Source organism: Phoenix dactylifera, chromosome 8 (assembly GCF_009389715.1).
Source record: "Phoenix dactylifera cultivar Barhee BC4 chromosome 8, palm_55x_up_171113_PBpolish2nd_filt_p, whole genome shotgun sequence".
Classification (NCBI taxonomy): domain Eukaryota; kingdom Viridiplantae; phylum Streptophyta; class Magnoliopsida; order Arecales; family Arecaceae; genus Phoenix; species Phoenix dactylifera.
Genome location: NC_052399.1, coordinates 20,558,625 through 20,576,596, shown reverse-complemented (window position 1 = coordinate 20,576,596; position 17,972 = coordinate 20,558,625). Strand labels below are relative to the sequence as shown.

At 45.3% G+C, this 17,972-nt stretch overlaps 1 protein-coding gene across 1 annotated transcript in view; it reads right to left on the bottom strand.

Moving 5' to 3' along the window:
- The window catches only part of LOC103708660, a 45,408-nt gene extending 33,565 nt beyond the window's left edge, over nucleotides 1-11,843 (bottom strand). The window contains exons 1-2 of the mRNA XM_008793700.4: nucleotides 11,685-11,843; nucleotides 10,916-11,594 (exon numbers count right to left, since the gene is read on the bottom strand). Of these exons, the coding sequence (XP_008791922.2) occupies nucleotides 10,916-11,594; nucleotides 11,685-11,716 (711 nt within the window). The 5' untranslated portion in view covers nucleotides 11,717-11,843. The remainder of the gene's footprint in view (nucleotides 1-10,915; nucleotides 11,595-11,684) is intronic.
- Nucleotides 11,844-17,972: the final 6,129 nt, after the last annotated feature.

Genomic DNA, 17,972 nt, shown 5'->3' with positions numbered 1-17,972 from the left:
CGAATCAGGCGTCTGGCCTCCCGATACGTATTGTATGAAGGTAAGCTCTACCGGAGATCCTTCACCTTTTTCCTCCTCAGATGTCTCCGCCCGTCAGAGGCGGACTATGCTATGCGAGAGGTTCATGAAAGAATTTGCAAAAATCATTTGGGAGGCCGAGCACTGGCCCATAAGATCCTCCACCAGGGATACTACTAACCCACACTTCAGAAGGATGCAACGGACTTCGTCCGAAGGTGTGATCGGTGCCAGCGGAACGCCAACATCCAGCGCCGACCCTCAGCCCCGCTGACCTCGATCGGCGCCCCCTGACCATTCGTCCAGTGGAAAATTGACATCCTGGGGCCATTTTCCCTAGCGACCGGGCAGAGAAAATTCCTAATTGTCTCTATCGATTACTTTACCAAGTGGGTCGAGGCCGAGCCAGTGGCTCAGATTACTAAGCAAAGGATGCGGAATTTTGTCTGGAAGTCACTAATTTGCAGATTTAGACTCCCCCGCATCCTCATATCTGACAATGGCCGCCAGTTCGACAACATTCATTTTAGAGAATTCTGCTCCGAACTCGGCATCGACCACCACTTCACCTCGGTCGCCCATCCACAGACAAATGGAGAAACCGAGGTAACAAATCGCACCATTTTGCAGAGACTCAAGGCCAGGCTCGACCGATCCAAGGGGCAGTGGGTCGAGGACTTATACAATATTCTCTGGGCCTACCGAACTACATTTCGACTACCTACCGGCGAGACCCCTTTCAACTTGGCGTATGGAACAGAGGCTGTTATCCCTTTGGAGATTGGACTCCCCTCACCGAGGGTGGAGTGCTACGATGCTGACTCCAACTCCTCTCAGCTCAGAAACAATTTGGACCTCGTTGAAGAGGCGAGGGAGGCTGCCCGAGTCCGTATGATGAGATACCAACGGAAGACGGCGCAGTACTACATCGCCAAAGTCAAAGCCAAGTCTTTCAAAGTGGGGGACCTCGTCCTCAGAAGAGCTGAAGCTTCTCAGTCAATCGAGTAGGAAAAACTGGCCCCGAATTAGGAAGGACCTTACCGGATCGTACGTGTCCAGCGGCCCGGAGCATACAAGTTGGAATCCCTCGAAGGGACCCTCATTCCGCAGAGCTGGAATTCCGAAAACCTTCGAATGTACTACCAGTAGAACCCTAAGGGGTCCTCGGTAATCGGGACATGAGTCCCGTCTTCTCCTTATGATAATCTGCAGTTCTTTAATCATGTTATGTTTCTCTTGATATTGGGATATTTGTGATCCTCAGACTACCCGACCAAGCCCGGATGTCTGACTCAACTCGGATGCCCGACCAAGCTCGGATGCTCTAGTCAAGCCTGAAGCACCTCGCCGTGCCGATATCGAGCTCAGTCTCGATCTCCCTCAAATACTTCGACTAAGGTCGGGACGCCCCGAGTGTCGATAGTACGTTTCCAGACCCCTCGACCTCAGAAAGAGTCGCAGGTCGATAGTGCGTTCCCAGACCCCTCGACCTTGCGCACGATTTTCCGACTAAGGTCGGGATGCCCCGAGTGTCGATAGTGCGTTTCCAGACCCCTCGATCTTGGAAAGCGTCGCAGGTCAATAGTGCGTTCCCAGACCCCTCGACCTTGCGCACGATCCCTCGACTAAGGTCAGGATGCCCCGAGCGTCGATAGTGCGTTCCCAGACCCCTCGACCTAGGAAAGCGTCGCAGGTCGATAATGCGTTCCCAGATCCCTCGACCTTGCGCACGATCCATCGACTAAGCTCGGGATGCTCCGAGCGTCGATAGTGCATTCCCAGACCCCTCGACCTCAGAAAGCATCGCAGGTCGATAGTGCGTTCCCAGACCCCCTCGACCTTGCACACGATTCCTCGACTAAGGTCGGGATGCCCCGAGTGTCGATAGTGCGTTCCCAGACCCCTCGATCTTGGAAAGCGTCGCAGGTCGATAGTGCGTTCCCAGACCCCTCGACCTTGCGCACGATCCCTCGACTAAGGTCGGGATGCCCCGAGCGTCGATAGTGCGTTCCCAGACTCCTCGACCTAGGAAAGCGTCGCAGGTCGATAGTGCGTTCCCAGATCCCTCGACCTTGCGCACGATCCATCGACTAAGCTCGGGATGCTCCGAGCGTCGATAGTGCATTCCCAGACCCTTCGACCTCGAAAAGCATCGCAGGTCGATAGTGCATTCCCAAACTCCTCGACCTTGCGCACGATCCCTCGACTAAGGTCGGAATGCCCCGAGTATCGATAGTGCGTTCCCAGACCCCTCGACCTCGGAAAGCGTCGCAGGTCGATAGTGCGTTCCTAGACCCCTCGACCTTGCGTACGATTCCTCGACTAAGGTCGGGATGCCCCGAGTGTCGATAGTGCGTTCCCAGACCCCTCGACCTCGGAAAGCGTCGCAGTTCGATAGTGCGTTCCCAGACCCCTCGACCTTGCGCACGATCCCTCGACTAAGGTCGGAATGCCCCGAGTGTCGATAGTGCGTTCCCAGACCCCTCGCCCTAGGAAAGCGTCGCAGGTCGATAGTGTGTTCCCAGATCCCTCGACCTTGCGCACGATCCATCGACTAAGCTCAGGATGCCCCGAGCGTCGATAGTACATTTCCAGACCCCTCGACCTCGGGGAGCGTCGCAGGTCGATAGTGCGTTCCCAGACCCCTCGACCTTGTGCACGATCCCTCGACTAAGGTCGAGATGCCCCGAGTGTCGATAGTGCGTTCCCAGATCCCTCGACCTCGGAAAGCGTCGCAGATCGATAGTGCGTTCCCAGACCCCTCGACCTTGAGAAGCGACACCAGGTCGACAGCGAGCCCGAGCTCCCTCGACCTCATGCTCGATCCCTCGACTAAGGTCGAGATGCCCCGTAAGTCGACAATGAACCCAAGCCCACTCAGCCTAGGGAAGACATACAGGGTAGAGCCTTCGCGCCCCCCCCCCCCCCCGCCGTAACACTCGACAACAACAGAGAGGTGGCACCTACGTGGATTCCCCGACAACAACACTCCAGCGAGAAGCGGACTACGGGCCAGAAAGCGCCCCTAAAAGCTAGCCGCAACGCAAAGCGCCTGGCTCCAACAGTGCAAGAGTGATCTCTAGTCCAGTCCATACAGATCCCGCCGAATGAGGACTCGGCCGAGCCCAACGACCTCAAGCCTTGATACACTGGCCGAGCTCAGAAGTACCGAAGCACTTGCCATAAATTTTGATTCTGCTTGTTGGTACATTGACCAAGTTTGAGACCGACAGCCGCGAAATGGCCCAACGTTAGTTCGATCTGCGATCTCCTCGGAGACCGACCCTAAAACTTTTATGAGCTTATACCCGGAAAGCCGGATCTTCCGAAAGGCAGACCTAAAAGACGAGCCCCTTTTGGGGCCCAGAGTCCGAACGCAGCACTTCGGCGATTCGGGAGCCGAGCTCAAGGGCTCGGCAAAATTTGAACTCGAGCTCAAGGGCTCGATGAAACGTGAGTCCGTGCTCGAGGACTACACGAGTTTTCCTAAAGTACATTGGACCTAAGCTTAATTGCCTAGCAAACGTGGTCGGAACCTAAGTCTATGGAGCCCAAGTCTATGGACTCAGTCGAGTCCAAAAACTCGGAATGATTCACCAGAAAAAATTCAGCCCAAAAGTTTATATGCTACGAAAGGATATGAAAATTTGGAAAAAGCGAAATTCTTTACTGATAAAAGCCCGAGGGCTGAGTACAAAACCAAGGATCTGTACAATGAGTTCGGAGACCGACCTCGTTTACAAAGAAACAAAAAAAAGGGATAAACAAAATCCTAAGGGGCGGGCGCAGCTCCGAGGTCATCCGCAGCAGTCACCTCGGCGCGCTCTATCGGAGCTCTCCCAGGTTCATCCGCAACAGGGAACCCGGCCTGGGTCTCACCAGCAGCTTCGAGGGCGGCATCAAAAGCTCCTTTGGGATCCCCCTCAGCGGGAGCCTCCCAAGTGGCCTCCTCGGCCGCCTGAACTTCAGCCCCAGCCGGGTCTTCAGGTGCATCCTCCTCCTCGACCCCCGCTCCAGGTTGGAGCAGATTGAGGTCGAACTCGAAGCAGAGCCGCCTCAGTTGGTTGCGGAAGTCTTCAAAGCCGCGGATGAGCCCATCCACGGCCTCTTCCTCCAACAGATCGCGGAACTCTTCCGATTCCTGGAAGAGTTGCGCCGCGTGCTGAGCCTCCTCCTAGGCCCTCTTCTCGTGGGCCTCGAACTTCTCGACCTTGAGCTGGGCGTCCTTCACCTCCTGCTCACGGACGGTGAGCGCCGAGCGAGCCTCGACAGACCGTACCTCCGATCTGGCCAGCGCGTGCGCGGCCTTCTCCTCCTCGAGCTCCGCAAAAAGTGCTCGAAGCTCGTTCTCACCGGCCTCCGCTCTCGCCAGAAGCTCCCTCCGCGAGACTTCAGCCTCGCTGAGCTTCCTCTCGGCCTCCTCTTGCCCCCGCAGACACCTTCGGGCCTGGTCCCAATAGTCTGCCGATATGGAGATCAAGGTATCGATCTCATGGAGATGTTGTAGATAGAGCAGAGAAAGTGAGCTAGGGTCAAAAAACAGAGCACAAAAAAAAAAGAAGAAGAGGCTAGGCAAACTTACCCGGACGGTGGAACGGCGAGTCTCATCCAGGAAGTTACTAAAACTCATAGCCCGGATCTCGGCTTGGTCGATCGGGAGCAGCGCAACGCGAAAAATCTGTCGCGCCGTTTCGACATTATTGAGGGTCGAATCACCCTCGAAGACTGCCCAATCATGGCAGTAAGGCCTCCTCTCCTGACGGCCTTCACCCTCCGAGGGACCCGGGAGGCTGGGCCTCGCTGGGCTCGGCAGGGACGGCCTTGCAGCCCCTTGGCTACGTCCCGACTCGAGCCCTGAGTGCTGAGGTCGGACGGGCGACCGACCCGGACGTTGCGAGATGGGGGCCGGGCATGCGAGCGCCGCAGACGCCCCCGCAGAGCTCAAGCCCCCACGGTCGGAGCTCGGGACCTTCTTCCGAGCGGGCCTGGAAGACCCGGCCTAGGCTGTGCTTGCCTCGGCACCCGCGCCAGATGAAGATCTGGCTTTCTTCCTCGGCTCGGCGGGGCCCCACCAATCTTGGCTGTCCTCTTTCGGAATCGAGCGTAGAGGGTTGCGCTCTTAGTCACCATCTTCGGAACGTCTGAAAAGACAAGAGAGGAAAAAGTTAGAATGTCAGAGAAGAGACAAAGGAAAAGTAAAACGAATAAAAAAAAGGAGAGAAAAGAGAAGGAAAAAACCACCACTACCCTTACCCTGAGGGCGCGTCGAGCTCAGGCCAACATTGACCTGAGCGTCCTCGCTCACGAGGTCATTCAGCAGAATATTCTCCCCGAGGCCGCAAAGAGCGTCGAGGATCCCCTGCTCGCCCTTGGACAATCTGGGGAGCTTGTTGGCGGTTTTGAGCCGGGCTTGCTCCCACCGAGGGTCGAACCCCCACGCCCGCTAGGAAGACAAAAAGAAAAACTTCTCCTTCCATCCATGAATGGATGTCGGAGCACCTCGGAAGAGTGACCGACCACCCCGAAGGGCAAGGTAGAGCCACTCTCCATCTTCCGGGTTGGACTTCAGCAAGAAGTACCACCGGAAGACGTTTACGGAAGTTGGTATCCCGTGCGCCAGGCACAAGGATAAGAAGCCGACAATCATCCTCCACGCGTTCGGAGCAAGCTGCGCCGGGATGACTTGATACGCCGCCAGGAGCTTGTTCACGAACCCGTGGAGGGGGAATCACAGGCCGGCCCAGAGTGTTTCTAAATACACTCCGATCCGGCCCGGAGAAGGTCTCGTTATCCGATCCTCCGACCCCGCGCGTTCCAGACGGAACCCACGCTGAGGAAAGAACCATTCCTCAGCCATCGCCACCTCCTCACCACTCATGGTGGACCCAACTTCGTCCGGGCCACGACCCATCCCAAAAGAAAACAGGAGAAAAAGAAAAGGAAAAAAGCGAAAGCAAGAGCCCCCCAAGCAGACGAAGGGGAACACCTACTAAGATCTTCGCCGGAGACGTTGAAGGATTGGAGAGGGAAAACCGAAGTAATCGCTTCGGGAGGCCGTCGGGAGAAATGAGGGAATGGAAGAAAGGGATACCAGAGAACAACAAGCGATGGCAGCCAAACAGAAACCCTTAGGACCGGGACGGGGGTCTATAGACCCCCCAACGGCCCGGATCGGCGAGACAGAATCCCGCCTCCCATCCAGATCATGCCACGCGTCGGCCCCGAAAACCAAAGTGGCATATCCAATTTGGATCGGCGCTTTAAATACAAAATCAGGGAAGCATCCCTTCGGGTCGTGGAGCCCTGCCACCGCCATCAACAATTAATGCGCATGGCTCCTGCAGACCTTCGGCTTACTCAATAATTAATGCGCATGGCTCCTGCAGATCTTCGGCTTACTCAACAATTAATGCGCATGGCTCCTGCAGACCTTCGGCTTACTCAACAATTAATGCGCATGGCTCCTGCAGACCTCCGGCTTACTCAACAATTAATGCGTATGGCTCCTGCAGACCTTCGACTTACTCAATAATTAATGCGCATGGCTCCTGTTATCTACGGATCTCAAGTCCTCCACGGCAAATCAGCTCGGCTGCGTCCGATCAGCCGTGACAACTCCCTAGCTCTGGCCTGATCTTCTACGGCAAGGCATTAACTCACGCGATCGTGCACTAATTCATACGACATGCTTAATCGTACGGCAACTTCGCCTCGTCACATCACAAACAGCCCAGTACCCCTTTATAAAAAGGGAACCCCTCCATCTTAGGGGGGGACGGAAAAACTCAAAACTTGAGATATTGATTCCCCTGTATTTTCTCTCTCCATATACACTTGCCCCCTTTGACTTAGGCATCGGAGGGCCGGCACCGAAAACTCCGGCCACCGACTTTTTGCAGGCCCCACGGAGGACGCCGCCCGCCGACAGACCACTACCCGCCGACCCTCGCTGGAGCTCCTCCTTCTCAGCCGACGGCCGCCTCCGGATCCAAATTCCAGCAACATTTCTAATTTAAAGTACTACTTCAAAAACTGGCCTTTCCTATATGAAGAGCAATGAATCTGAACTATAATAATAATAAAGCCTATATCAAGAACAGTGCACACAATCAAGTTCAACATGATGGAATCAAGAATCTGTTGTAGCCAGGTGTAGAGCAAAACCTAAGTACAGTTGACTCATTAATATTGTCATTTCTTCTAATTTACAGTACTTCTTCAAAAACTGGGCTTTCCTATAAAAGTGTCATGAATCTGAACTATAAAAACAAAGCCTACATCAAAAGGGCACATAATCAGTTTCAACATGACGGAACCAAGCACATTGGAACAAATAAATATCTCCCTAGAAAGAAGGCTATAAAAAGAGTTTTTTTTTTGCCACAACCAGCTAATGTCATCATGAAAGCCCTTAGATATGCTTAGTTTACTAATATCATCTACAAGCTGGGTAAGTTGGACTTTTGTGAACCAGCTTGAGGGAGAGTGTCCATGTTATTAGTATGGCATCAGCAAATTGTGTTAGTGTTAAGACAACAACATAAGGCTAGCTAGACATGGCATGACATATCTGAAACAGGATTTGAAAGGTATGACCTAGTGATCTCTTGTAAATAGTAAGCTGTCTCTGCATGCATAACAAGCTTCTTTTCCCCTCGCTTCAAGGAGGAATAACTTACCTTACCAATGTACTCTTCATATGAGGAAGACTATCTGGTCCACCCAGCTAATATCTTATAATTCATCTTGTTTCTCTATCAACAAAAAACAACTACTAAATTTGATGGGACAAGTTAGCGGCAACAAATAGGTCATGATTACTTGAAATTAACCTAAGTAAATTCAAGCTAATCTCGACCATATATTTGTAAAATATGATCTTAACCATTTAGCTGAACTTAAACCAAAAAGAACTTTATTTGACTTACGTGAGAGTGATTCTACTACAATGCATTCTACCCTAGCATCTTGAACAAATTGGAACATATAAAACTTCCAAAAGGTTCTCACCAAGATATGCTACAACAATATATAAAATATACAAAAAATAGTATATGACCTTGAAAGATCAAACTATAAATGAATTTTAAAAATACACTTCTAACAAAAATTTTAGGTTGATTAGGAATTGAAGTAAAGTCAATCTTAGACCAATTTTTAATTCCTATGGACTGAAGAAACAAAAAAATTTAATAAGAAAAAAAAGACAGATAACGTAAGAGAAACTTCTAGTGCAGCATCCTACTTAGCAAGCTACTCGGTGCAACATCAAGCTGTACCTTACGCGCATCAAGCGAGACTCACCATTTATGGACCGATATAACGACCAACAGCATGAAAGAAATCCAAACTGACATAATCAGGTATTCCAACAATAGCAACAGCAAAAATCTCCATTCGTTGTACTACCATCCGAATCCTACTCCTCTGAGGTCCCAAAATTTCCCATGGATGAAATCACTCGTCATATATTGTTCAACTGCCACCTTTTTGTAGTATTTTCTGCCTATATGACACGGAACTCTTTGCAATCAAGCATTTCCCACCTACATGAAAAGTGCATCTGTTCCTTCTAGACAACTTAAGAAGAGTATTGCTGTTATCCTAAAGACTCTAAGCTTCTTGGGTATCCATTCCTCCCTCCCACTGCACATTAGATCTTGAATGTAACAAACATAAAGATTTCCTTTAAACCATAAAACTTGAGGCTACTCCTTTCTTCTGAAACAACTTAAAAGAGCACCAGAGTTATCCCAAGAGGATCCAAGCTTCTTGGGTATCCACTTATCCCACAACTTGCAAAATAGAGATCCTAATTTGACCAGCTTTTCGTTATTATTAATGCAAATGCTTTTTGTTATCATTAATTAAAATTCAAAAATAACAAATAAACAAAAGGCATTCAGTAAAACATGAAAAGTGAATTCTCTACCACTTGCGCGTAATGCACAGTCACCAACCCCAGTCCATACCCTTCTAATAAAGTTTCTCGCTGTAAGGACTTTATGAAGAAAGGCTTGGTGGAGAAGTGTCGACATGGAATACTTTAGAGATGGACCACTTTCTCAATTTGTTTGATGTTCCTTACGCATTAAGGCACCTCCACCTTCTATCGTTATCCCATTTCACTAAGTGAATGTATTGGCATATTCTATCACGCAGAATGCTAGAAGCCTCTTTAGTGTCAAATCACGAGAGGAAACTACCAATTTGACCCTCCTATAAATATCTTCCAAGAAAAAACTCCTAAATGATCCCTTTTCGCCCGAAACGAATATCAAACATCACTAGTCTGTAGGATAGCAGTAAGCTGCCTATCTTGCAGAACGCACAGCAACTTTGCGCTTTCTCTTTTGAATCCTCTTCAACTAGTTCAAACTACATGTAAAGCACAACCTGACCGCCCCCACACCCCCCACCCCACCCCCCACCAAAAAAATAAAAATAAAAAAAGGATAAATAAATAAGTCAATCTCTCCTTTTCGAGAAAGGTCATTTCGAACCTACCACGCAAAGCCATTCCTTGCTTTCGAACAAAGACAATAACTGGAAGCAATAAAAACCAAGTTCCCTAGCCGAAGCCTTACCCTTACACAAAAAACGTTCCATTTGACCTATGTAGCACATCCGCTTATCCATAGTGTATGAGAATAGCTATAAGGTGATTAGAAAGAGCAGCAATGATTTGAATGTATTACAGCAACAAATATTCTCTCATTTCATGTAAGTCTTACCACATTAACATACTAATTGGCAATTACCTTGGAGGTTCAACAAATTACGTGAACATATTTTGAAGTCATCCATAGCTTCGAGCCCACATAGCAAAGAGTAGCGTACGTGTTTTACAAGTATGGAGGTGAAGGTAAACTTCTAAGCAGTTAGTTAAAGAAGAGCACTGCTACGGCTGCACAGTTTTTTTTTTTTTTTCCGTGTACACAAGAATAAAAGGATAGAAAGAAAGAAAAAAGAAACACTATGAGCATGACTGTCATGAAGAACATGCAAATGCATGCACCGCATGTCAATCAGTAAGCAACTAAAAGACTTACAGGTTTTGTAGTAAAACAGAAAAATGAAAGTTGACCGCTAGACCCTACAAAAGAAGCAACTTTCAGGTTCGTTATGTGAGGTGAAGATGCTCTCTAATATTGAAAGAGAAGCGCAACATCGGAATAATAAAAGACTTATAAAGCGGAAACAATGTAAAAATAGCATCCAAGAAGCACGAAATCATGCAAAAGTGAGTCGCCTGGCCATGCAAAGGAGAACTCCATGAAGCCAAAACTCCCTATATCCATAAGATTAACGTAGGACAGCATAAAAGAGACAATGAGCAATTTACCACATAAGCAATTACGGGCTAGATATTCCATCCTGCTCCAAATGTTTCAGGACAACATAAAAGGACTGACTTATCAAAACACTTTGAAAGCATATGTAACCTCTAAGATCAGACGGCAGTCAACCCACTTATCAGTCCTGACTTGATTCAACAAAGCAACCGCTCTCATACCATGAATTTACACATAAAATAACACTACTTCTAGCCAGCCAAAGAAGCTATCAGAAGCGTTCCTCTAATGCCAGCATAGTTAACTATATTATTGTACGCGCCAGCATAGTTAACTATATTATTGTACGCAACTGCATGCACATACGATTAACAGTCAACTAAGCAACATACCATAATGGTACAAATAATGCCCAAAAGCAAAGATACATATTTAGCCGTGACAGCTGCGTACGGTATACGCTGTGCGAAGTATGGGAGTGGGGAGGTGGAATTACTACGTCTAGATATAGAGTTGAAAAAAAAAAAAAAAGGCAGGACGGAAAACTTATCTCATGTCCAAAAGCTGAGAGCGAAGAATGATTTAAGGATTTGGTCGCATACCTTTTCAGAAGCGCAGATCTCGACCTTGAGCTTCTTCTTTTTCGACTTCATAATCTTGTCCTTAATCTTTTTCCCCATCTTCACCATCTTCTTCTCATCGTCTTTCAAATCCAGTACCTTTCTCTTCCTCGGAGGCTCCAAATATTCTCCACCGCCTTTGACCCCAACTCCCAGATCCTTCACCTCGACTTCTTGATCTCTTTCTCCCCCATCTTCTCCGTCTTCTTCTCGTTCTTCTCGTCCGTCACTGCCGTTATTGTCATCTTCGAAGGTCTCGACCAGCGGCGCCACAGCAAACAGCTCAACGATGGACCGCTTCTTGGGCGCCCTTTGCTTCCCCCTAGCAGGAACTCTCACCAGCCTTCCCTCCTCCTCCACAACCGCCGCCTCGCCGGAGTTCCCGTCAACCGTTGGCTCCGAGGGCGAGGTTTTGACCATGGAATCGTTGTTGGACCCTGGAATCACCTTCTCATCCCCGTTCTTCTCGACCTCCACCCCATCATCGACTTCCTCCCGCTTCTCTCCCCCCGATCGTGCCGCCTGGAGCTCGTCGAACCACCATCGGAACTTCCGCGACGAGATCGGCGGGAGCGACCGCCCCTTCTCCCCTCCATCCCTGTCCCCATCGAACGGCCAGCTTTTCTTGAAATCCCCGCTCCTCATCTTCCCTGTGTACTCCCTTCGAAAACAAAAATCAAGAACCGATGAGATTCGATAAAGAAGATCAAGAAAAGGAGAATTAAACCCTAAAAAGATTCAAGAGACTCACCGAATCGAGAAGCTCCCCATGGCGACCGCCATTGCGTCTCCTTCGCAAATAAAAGAGAGAGAGAGAGAAAAAAACAAAATAAGACCTCTCCTCCGCGTAGAGGGAATCTTATTATTGTCGAAAGGGGAAGAAAGGGGAGAGAGAGAGAGAGAGAGAGAGGAGGGGGGGGGGGGGGGGAAGGGGTGGAGAAAGCGGTGGTGGAGACCAGAAGTAAAGATAAAAAAAAAATAAAGGAGAGGGGCAACCGCCTTGCTTTTTCCTGCGTCCTTCCTCTTTCCAGTTTCCCGCTCGCTCTCCGCCTCGGTCTTTCTTCCCACTTCCTCCCTCCCCACGATTGGACCGAAAGCGACGTATACTCGGAAAAATATATATCCTAGTGACAGCCCGGCGTGGGCCGAATCGTGGCCGTCGGTTGGCATGAGGGGATCATGGGGCATCACGGCATATCATGATGGGGTACGAGGCATGAGACAGGGCACATGGATCGCCCCCACTCGCTCCGGCCTCGAAAGCGACAGCGCCCCCAGGTCTCCCGCAGGCGCGGACAGTGGGGCCCGCACTCCGGGGCCTCTGTCCCGTCGTTAGCGGCACCCCACGCGATAGGGGACCCGATCAGACGGCTGGGATTACTCGGTGAACGCTTGGCTTCCAAGGACTCGCTGCGCCCCCGATTCAAAAGGGCCGGGCCCCAGCCTTTGATGGCACGTGATTGGGCACCAGATCTCGTACCGTGGACGGCTTGGCCTCCGGATGCCACTTCGGGGGCGACTAAGTAAACGAGTGGACGTGAACGAGTGTCGGTTTTCGGAAAGTCGGCAACGTACTCAACTATAATAGAGAGATAGGACTGAGTCGGGGGTGTTATTAGATTGGATGGGTTTTTACCTCTCATTTTTTCTTTTTTTTTATCTACTTTGTTTTTATGGAAAATGAATGAGAGAGGAGACTGGAGCCATAAATAAAAGTAGGCGATAGGAGCCCCTTGCGTCACCTCGATCACCTCTCCACTATTTTTTCTTATTCTTGATATTAAAATGTTAGAAAGGGACATCTATCAAGTTTCAAGAGAACTAACAAAAATTCTGATATGGAGTCGGGTGGAAACCGTGGTTAGAGCAGCTGGATTTGGAACGCATAATTAAGTTTGAAGTTATCAGCGAAGAAAACTGGAAGGAACCCTTTTTGGCCTTTTTATTTTTTTTTTTGGGCATTGAAAGAAGCCTTGAGAGAACAAAAAGAAACATAGTTTGGGCTGCAGCTCTTTGTGCGAGAGAAGATCGATTGGAGTTACGTGGACTAAACACAGGTTGGTTCAAAGTGAATGAGCGTGCTTGTTGTTGTATGTTTGGGCGTGGAGCAGGGGATCTCTTTCTTTCTACAAGCATGTGAAGTGGACGGGAATAAGTACGTGTTTGAGGGGGTTATCTCGAGATGGCAATGATGCAGCTGCTGTGTGTTGTCATTATGAGCAGAACTGGAACACGCTTGGCTATTCATTACCGGTTTGAGTCACCAGGTTTCACATAGAAAGGGGAAAAAAAGGGCATGTTTTAATAAAGAAAATATTTTTTTATATTTTTTATAAAAAGTCTCCAGCTTGACACCATCTACCACTTCAAAGTATAATTTAGAAGATAAGAAAATTTGAGCTTTGAGGTAAATAATTATGGTTGAGGATCTCTTTGTTGCTTCGACCTATTAGCTTATGCTTTCTAACAGGAGCAGATCTGATGACCTTCTCAATGAGCTTACAGGCATCTCCTTATATTAATACCTCTAGTTCAAATGTTAGTCTCACGCACTGCATCCAAACACAGTTTAAGAAGCTCTTTTTATGTAACATTCTCGTCCATTGATTTCTTTCTGGTGAGTAGGAACGAAGAGAGAAGAATTAATCTATCTGTGTGCATAAGAAAAGAGGAGGGGGAGTACGTACGTAAAGTTTTTTTTTTTGGGTTAAGAAAGTGCGGTTGGAGGAGATTCTCTCTGTTCTCCTGATTCCTCTTGTTGCCCACTAGAGAAAAGGCGTAAAGTTTCAGAAAAGCCTAGATATCCTCGATCGACGGATGCCGTTCCATTCCGTTGGATAAGTTTTACGGAAAGAGCGACCGTTGCTTGCCCAATTTAGCCCCCAGTTTTTGGGGGCAAACAATAATGGCTGCCACAGTGGCCATTTCTAATAGAAAGTGATGAAATAACGAGTGAAAGTAAAAAATAACAGTTTCATTTGAATATAAAAGAACAAAAAGCTTGAAGATTCGGTAATTTAAGTAGATAGAATTTTCTTTTTACACCCTTAGTCTTTGGTACTTAAATTATACGAAAGAAACTTAATTTCTGATTTCTCAATTTCAAAAGTAACCCCAATTAGATTTCTCTTTTTAAAATATCCCTATAAAAATCCTAATTTGATTTCTCTCTTTAAATTGTCAAAACATGCTAGATTCCTATAAGAGAAAGGATTCTAGTATTTCCGCAGACTCATTCGTACTCCTCCAACTCAACAGGAAGAAAATCTAATTTAGTAAGAAATAAAGTTAATTGCAAGTTATTTACTTTCATCTCCTCTTAAAATTTGGTTTTAAGTAAATTATCCCAAATCTAAAATACTTAGTAGGATGTGCACCTGCATATGCATTATAATGACAATGGTGAAAATGCTAGATTTGAGACCATACTAGGATGCTAATTTTTTATTTATTTTTTATTTATTGAACTTTTAATGGTTTTATCCTAAATTAGTATATGATTGAGTAATAATATTTGAGGTAATGATGGGTGTATCATGCTTAACCTAACTAGATCGTCTGGCGCATGTGCTCGTTCTCCTCTCCCTTCCTCTCTCTCTCTCTCTCTCTCTCTCTCTCTCTCTCTCTACTTGTTTGGTTCGCAGAAAAAAAGAAGACAAAGTGGGGTCAACGGAAAAATGGAGAGATACCTCGTGTTTGGTTAGAGTTTTTAAAATAGACAGATGGAAAAGTAGCTCTTCTATGAGAATAAAATTTGCATATTTTGTGAAGAAAAAAAAACCATTTGGGATACAAAAAAAAATCAATTTCCATCGGCTGAGAATTAGAGTATTTTATTCAAAAAGTATCCTTAAGCTTTCATATAGAATGGGGTAAGGTCTTTTCTTTTATTAAGGACATAATAGATATTTTATATATCTTTTTCAGAAAAATAGATACTCAACCAAACATAAGCTACTCTGTAATATATCATTGTCTCATAGTCAATTAAACATGCAAAAACCATCTCTCCAGGCATCAGCTTTTCAGAAAAAATATTAGTGACAAAAATTCTTTCCACAAATCAAACGAGTCCTTTATGTTCTCTCTTATCCCTCTCTCTCCCCCTCTACTCATAGAGCATGCCCCCCACTACTATTTCTTCTTTTTTTATTTTAGAATCAAGCAACTCAATTAGATTGCTCTTGATGCTGTCTAAATCGATCATGGTATCAAAGAGATGGAGCAAAATGTCCTAATTCATTAATGAATTGGTGTTGCGTAGGTGCCTCAAACCCTGGTTTATGGTACTTTAACTGCCTTTCTATATCAAGATCGAAATTCTTGATTTAAAGTGCTTGGTGTTATAGCTAGCTTTTAAAGTGCCATGGACTTTTCAAAATATTCCATTTCACATCAACAATGTTTATCTTAAGTCAATGTATCACCATTTCGGGTAGTTCATTCATTTTTAGGATTTTAAGGAATGATAAACTTATTCTTTCAACAAGTTTATATTAGGTGGTTCTATGAAAACACTCAACTTTCCTAATAAGCCTATACACATAAAAGATAGGAGTGAGGATATAGTTTTTCCTCCTTTTTATTATTTCTCCTACATATTCTTATAGCTTTAGACATATCACATAACCTAGTCTCTTTATTCACTTTTCCGGGTTTTTAAGGAAAGGTGATGTGTCCCAATTCCTCCCCTTCCATGCCAACTCCTTATATTTGCATCTTCACAATAATTCTTTCTCTAGTTTTTAGCTTAGATTTAGTTTAATGAACCCAAAATAATCTGATGTCTTCATTATTTTCTATTAGGCACATTTGAAACCTCTAGGCTATGCATGTCCTTTTCCAACAAAGGTTGATCCTAGATCAAATATTTTCCCTGGAAGTAATCAGGTATCTTAGTAGTCAAACTAAGAGCATTGGGTGATCCCCACAAGAAGTCCGTGCATAGCGGTGGAATCCTGAAAGTAGACTAGCTATATCATACATGCTAACAACCTTTTATTGAGGAGTGAAAAGTGACCCAACTAGATCCTACAGACTAACTTATAAGGAGAGAATGTCAAGAAACCATTTCTCATTGGAACTTTATCTTCATGACCACATTCTTGTGACTCCAAAAATAAATTGAAAACCAAATAAACAAACAAAAAAACAATTTTCTTTATAGACAGTAGATGGATGGATGGATGGATAATCAAATTACATTGATATATGCAAGAATTAAAAGTTAGTTTGGGATTATATATTAGATCTGAATTGTAATTGATGGATGACACTCAATTTTCAGCATGTTTTATATACATAAAATTGTTGGTGAAATTTAGTTACGAATGCTTGTATCTTTGCCCCATCTAAAAAAAAAGGAATGCTTCTATCTTTGAGCCTACATAATATAAGACCAGGAATATAATCTGGTTCACATAAAGTGTACCTAGTACTTGTCTAGTCTACACACCAACAAGATTGGGGTCAATCAATAATTGTTAGTTACCTAGTTGACACCTATCTTTTCATAGCAGGGGTTTAATGTTCGAACCCAAATGGTAGCTTATAACGGCCATATTTCTCACAAAAAAAGAATAAGAGGAAGAAAAAGGATTGGGGTGCATTAGTTGGCAACACCCCTCCCGAGTGATCACACCATGGACATTGGATAGGTTTACATGTTCGAGCCTTAGTGGCATTTCTATTATATTTCTCAAAGTTTAAAAAAATTAGTTATTGTATTGTCAAATAGTTTAACTCAGCATCACACACACACATATGGACACGCACATGCACAAATGTGCGCACACACGCACTACCCAGAAGGATCATCAGACATGCTGTAAATCACTTTCGCTACTACGGATAGGGCTAGATAGGCTCCATGACAGAGATCCACCACATAAAGTTGAATTACGCGGCTATAACTTGATCCTACAACGTCCCATTGAGATTATTTTTCTTAACTCTGTTAACTTTTCGAGATTTTTGATGTGGCGCCACCCTAAAGGCGGGGGCTGCGTAGCTAGAAATCAGGCCCAAAGTCTGTCATACAGAAAAAAAAAAAAAAAAATTATTTGACCGAACGTATCTTCCAATCTGAAAAGAATTAGATGAAGAAACAGAAGGTAAAATTTATGTAGGAATTGATATCTCTCTTATGTAGAATTTTTAGATTTTTTTTATTTATTTCTACTTAACATATCTATTTTCGGAAAACTAGTTCTATTTGAACTAAAAGAGAAATTTGACTCAAATTTTGTAAGAACGGACTTCATTATTATAAATAAGAGCTATGTACCTCAATTTTTGAATAATCAATTAAAAAAAGTGAATCTAAATTCTATATTCATCAATTTTTCACCTTTTTTTCTAAATTTTTTTGAGAGATTCAAGTTGAACTGGTTGAAAAAATTCTTTCTTCTTCCCGATCGGATCACATATTACACACACATATATAGATGGCATTCCTATCATATTTCTCAAATAAATAATATTCTCAGCCCAAATTGAGATTTCATCTACTTAATGAAATCTAGGTACGCTGCTTCCCTCCTTTTTCTGAAAAAACAAATCTTTCCCAGACATGCATACTAGTATCTCTCTCTCTCACACACACACACACACACACACATATTGAACTGATGTAGCAAATGCAGTCAACATGACAAAATTGTGTTGGAAACGTCATATAAAATCAGAAATAGTTGAAACTTTGACCCATATATTTCTAGGTTATGATTGAAATCGAGTGAATTTTTTGGTTATATTAGAATTTCAAACATTGGATATGAACAATTGGCAGCATATAGTTTAAGTTTCTAACCATGAGCAAGGTTTGCATGATTAGAGTATAATTAGATGATGCGAAGAATGCAACCATGATTGAGATCAAAGTTTTATCATCGAAATTTCAACTTACACATTGCATAAGGACTTTAATGTATCAAATTGCAATTAGAAGAATCTCACTAAGTGTCGGAAGTTAAATCTATGATTAGATTAAGTGTTAGATTTGTCTAAAAATTAAAAGATGGCAAATAATAATGATGAT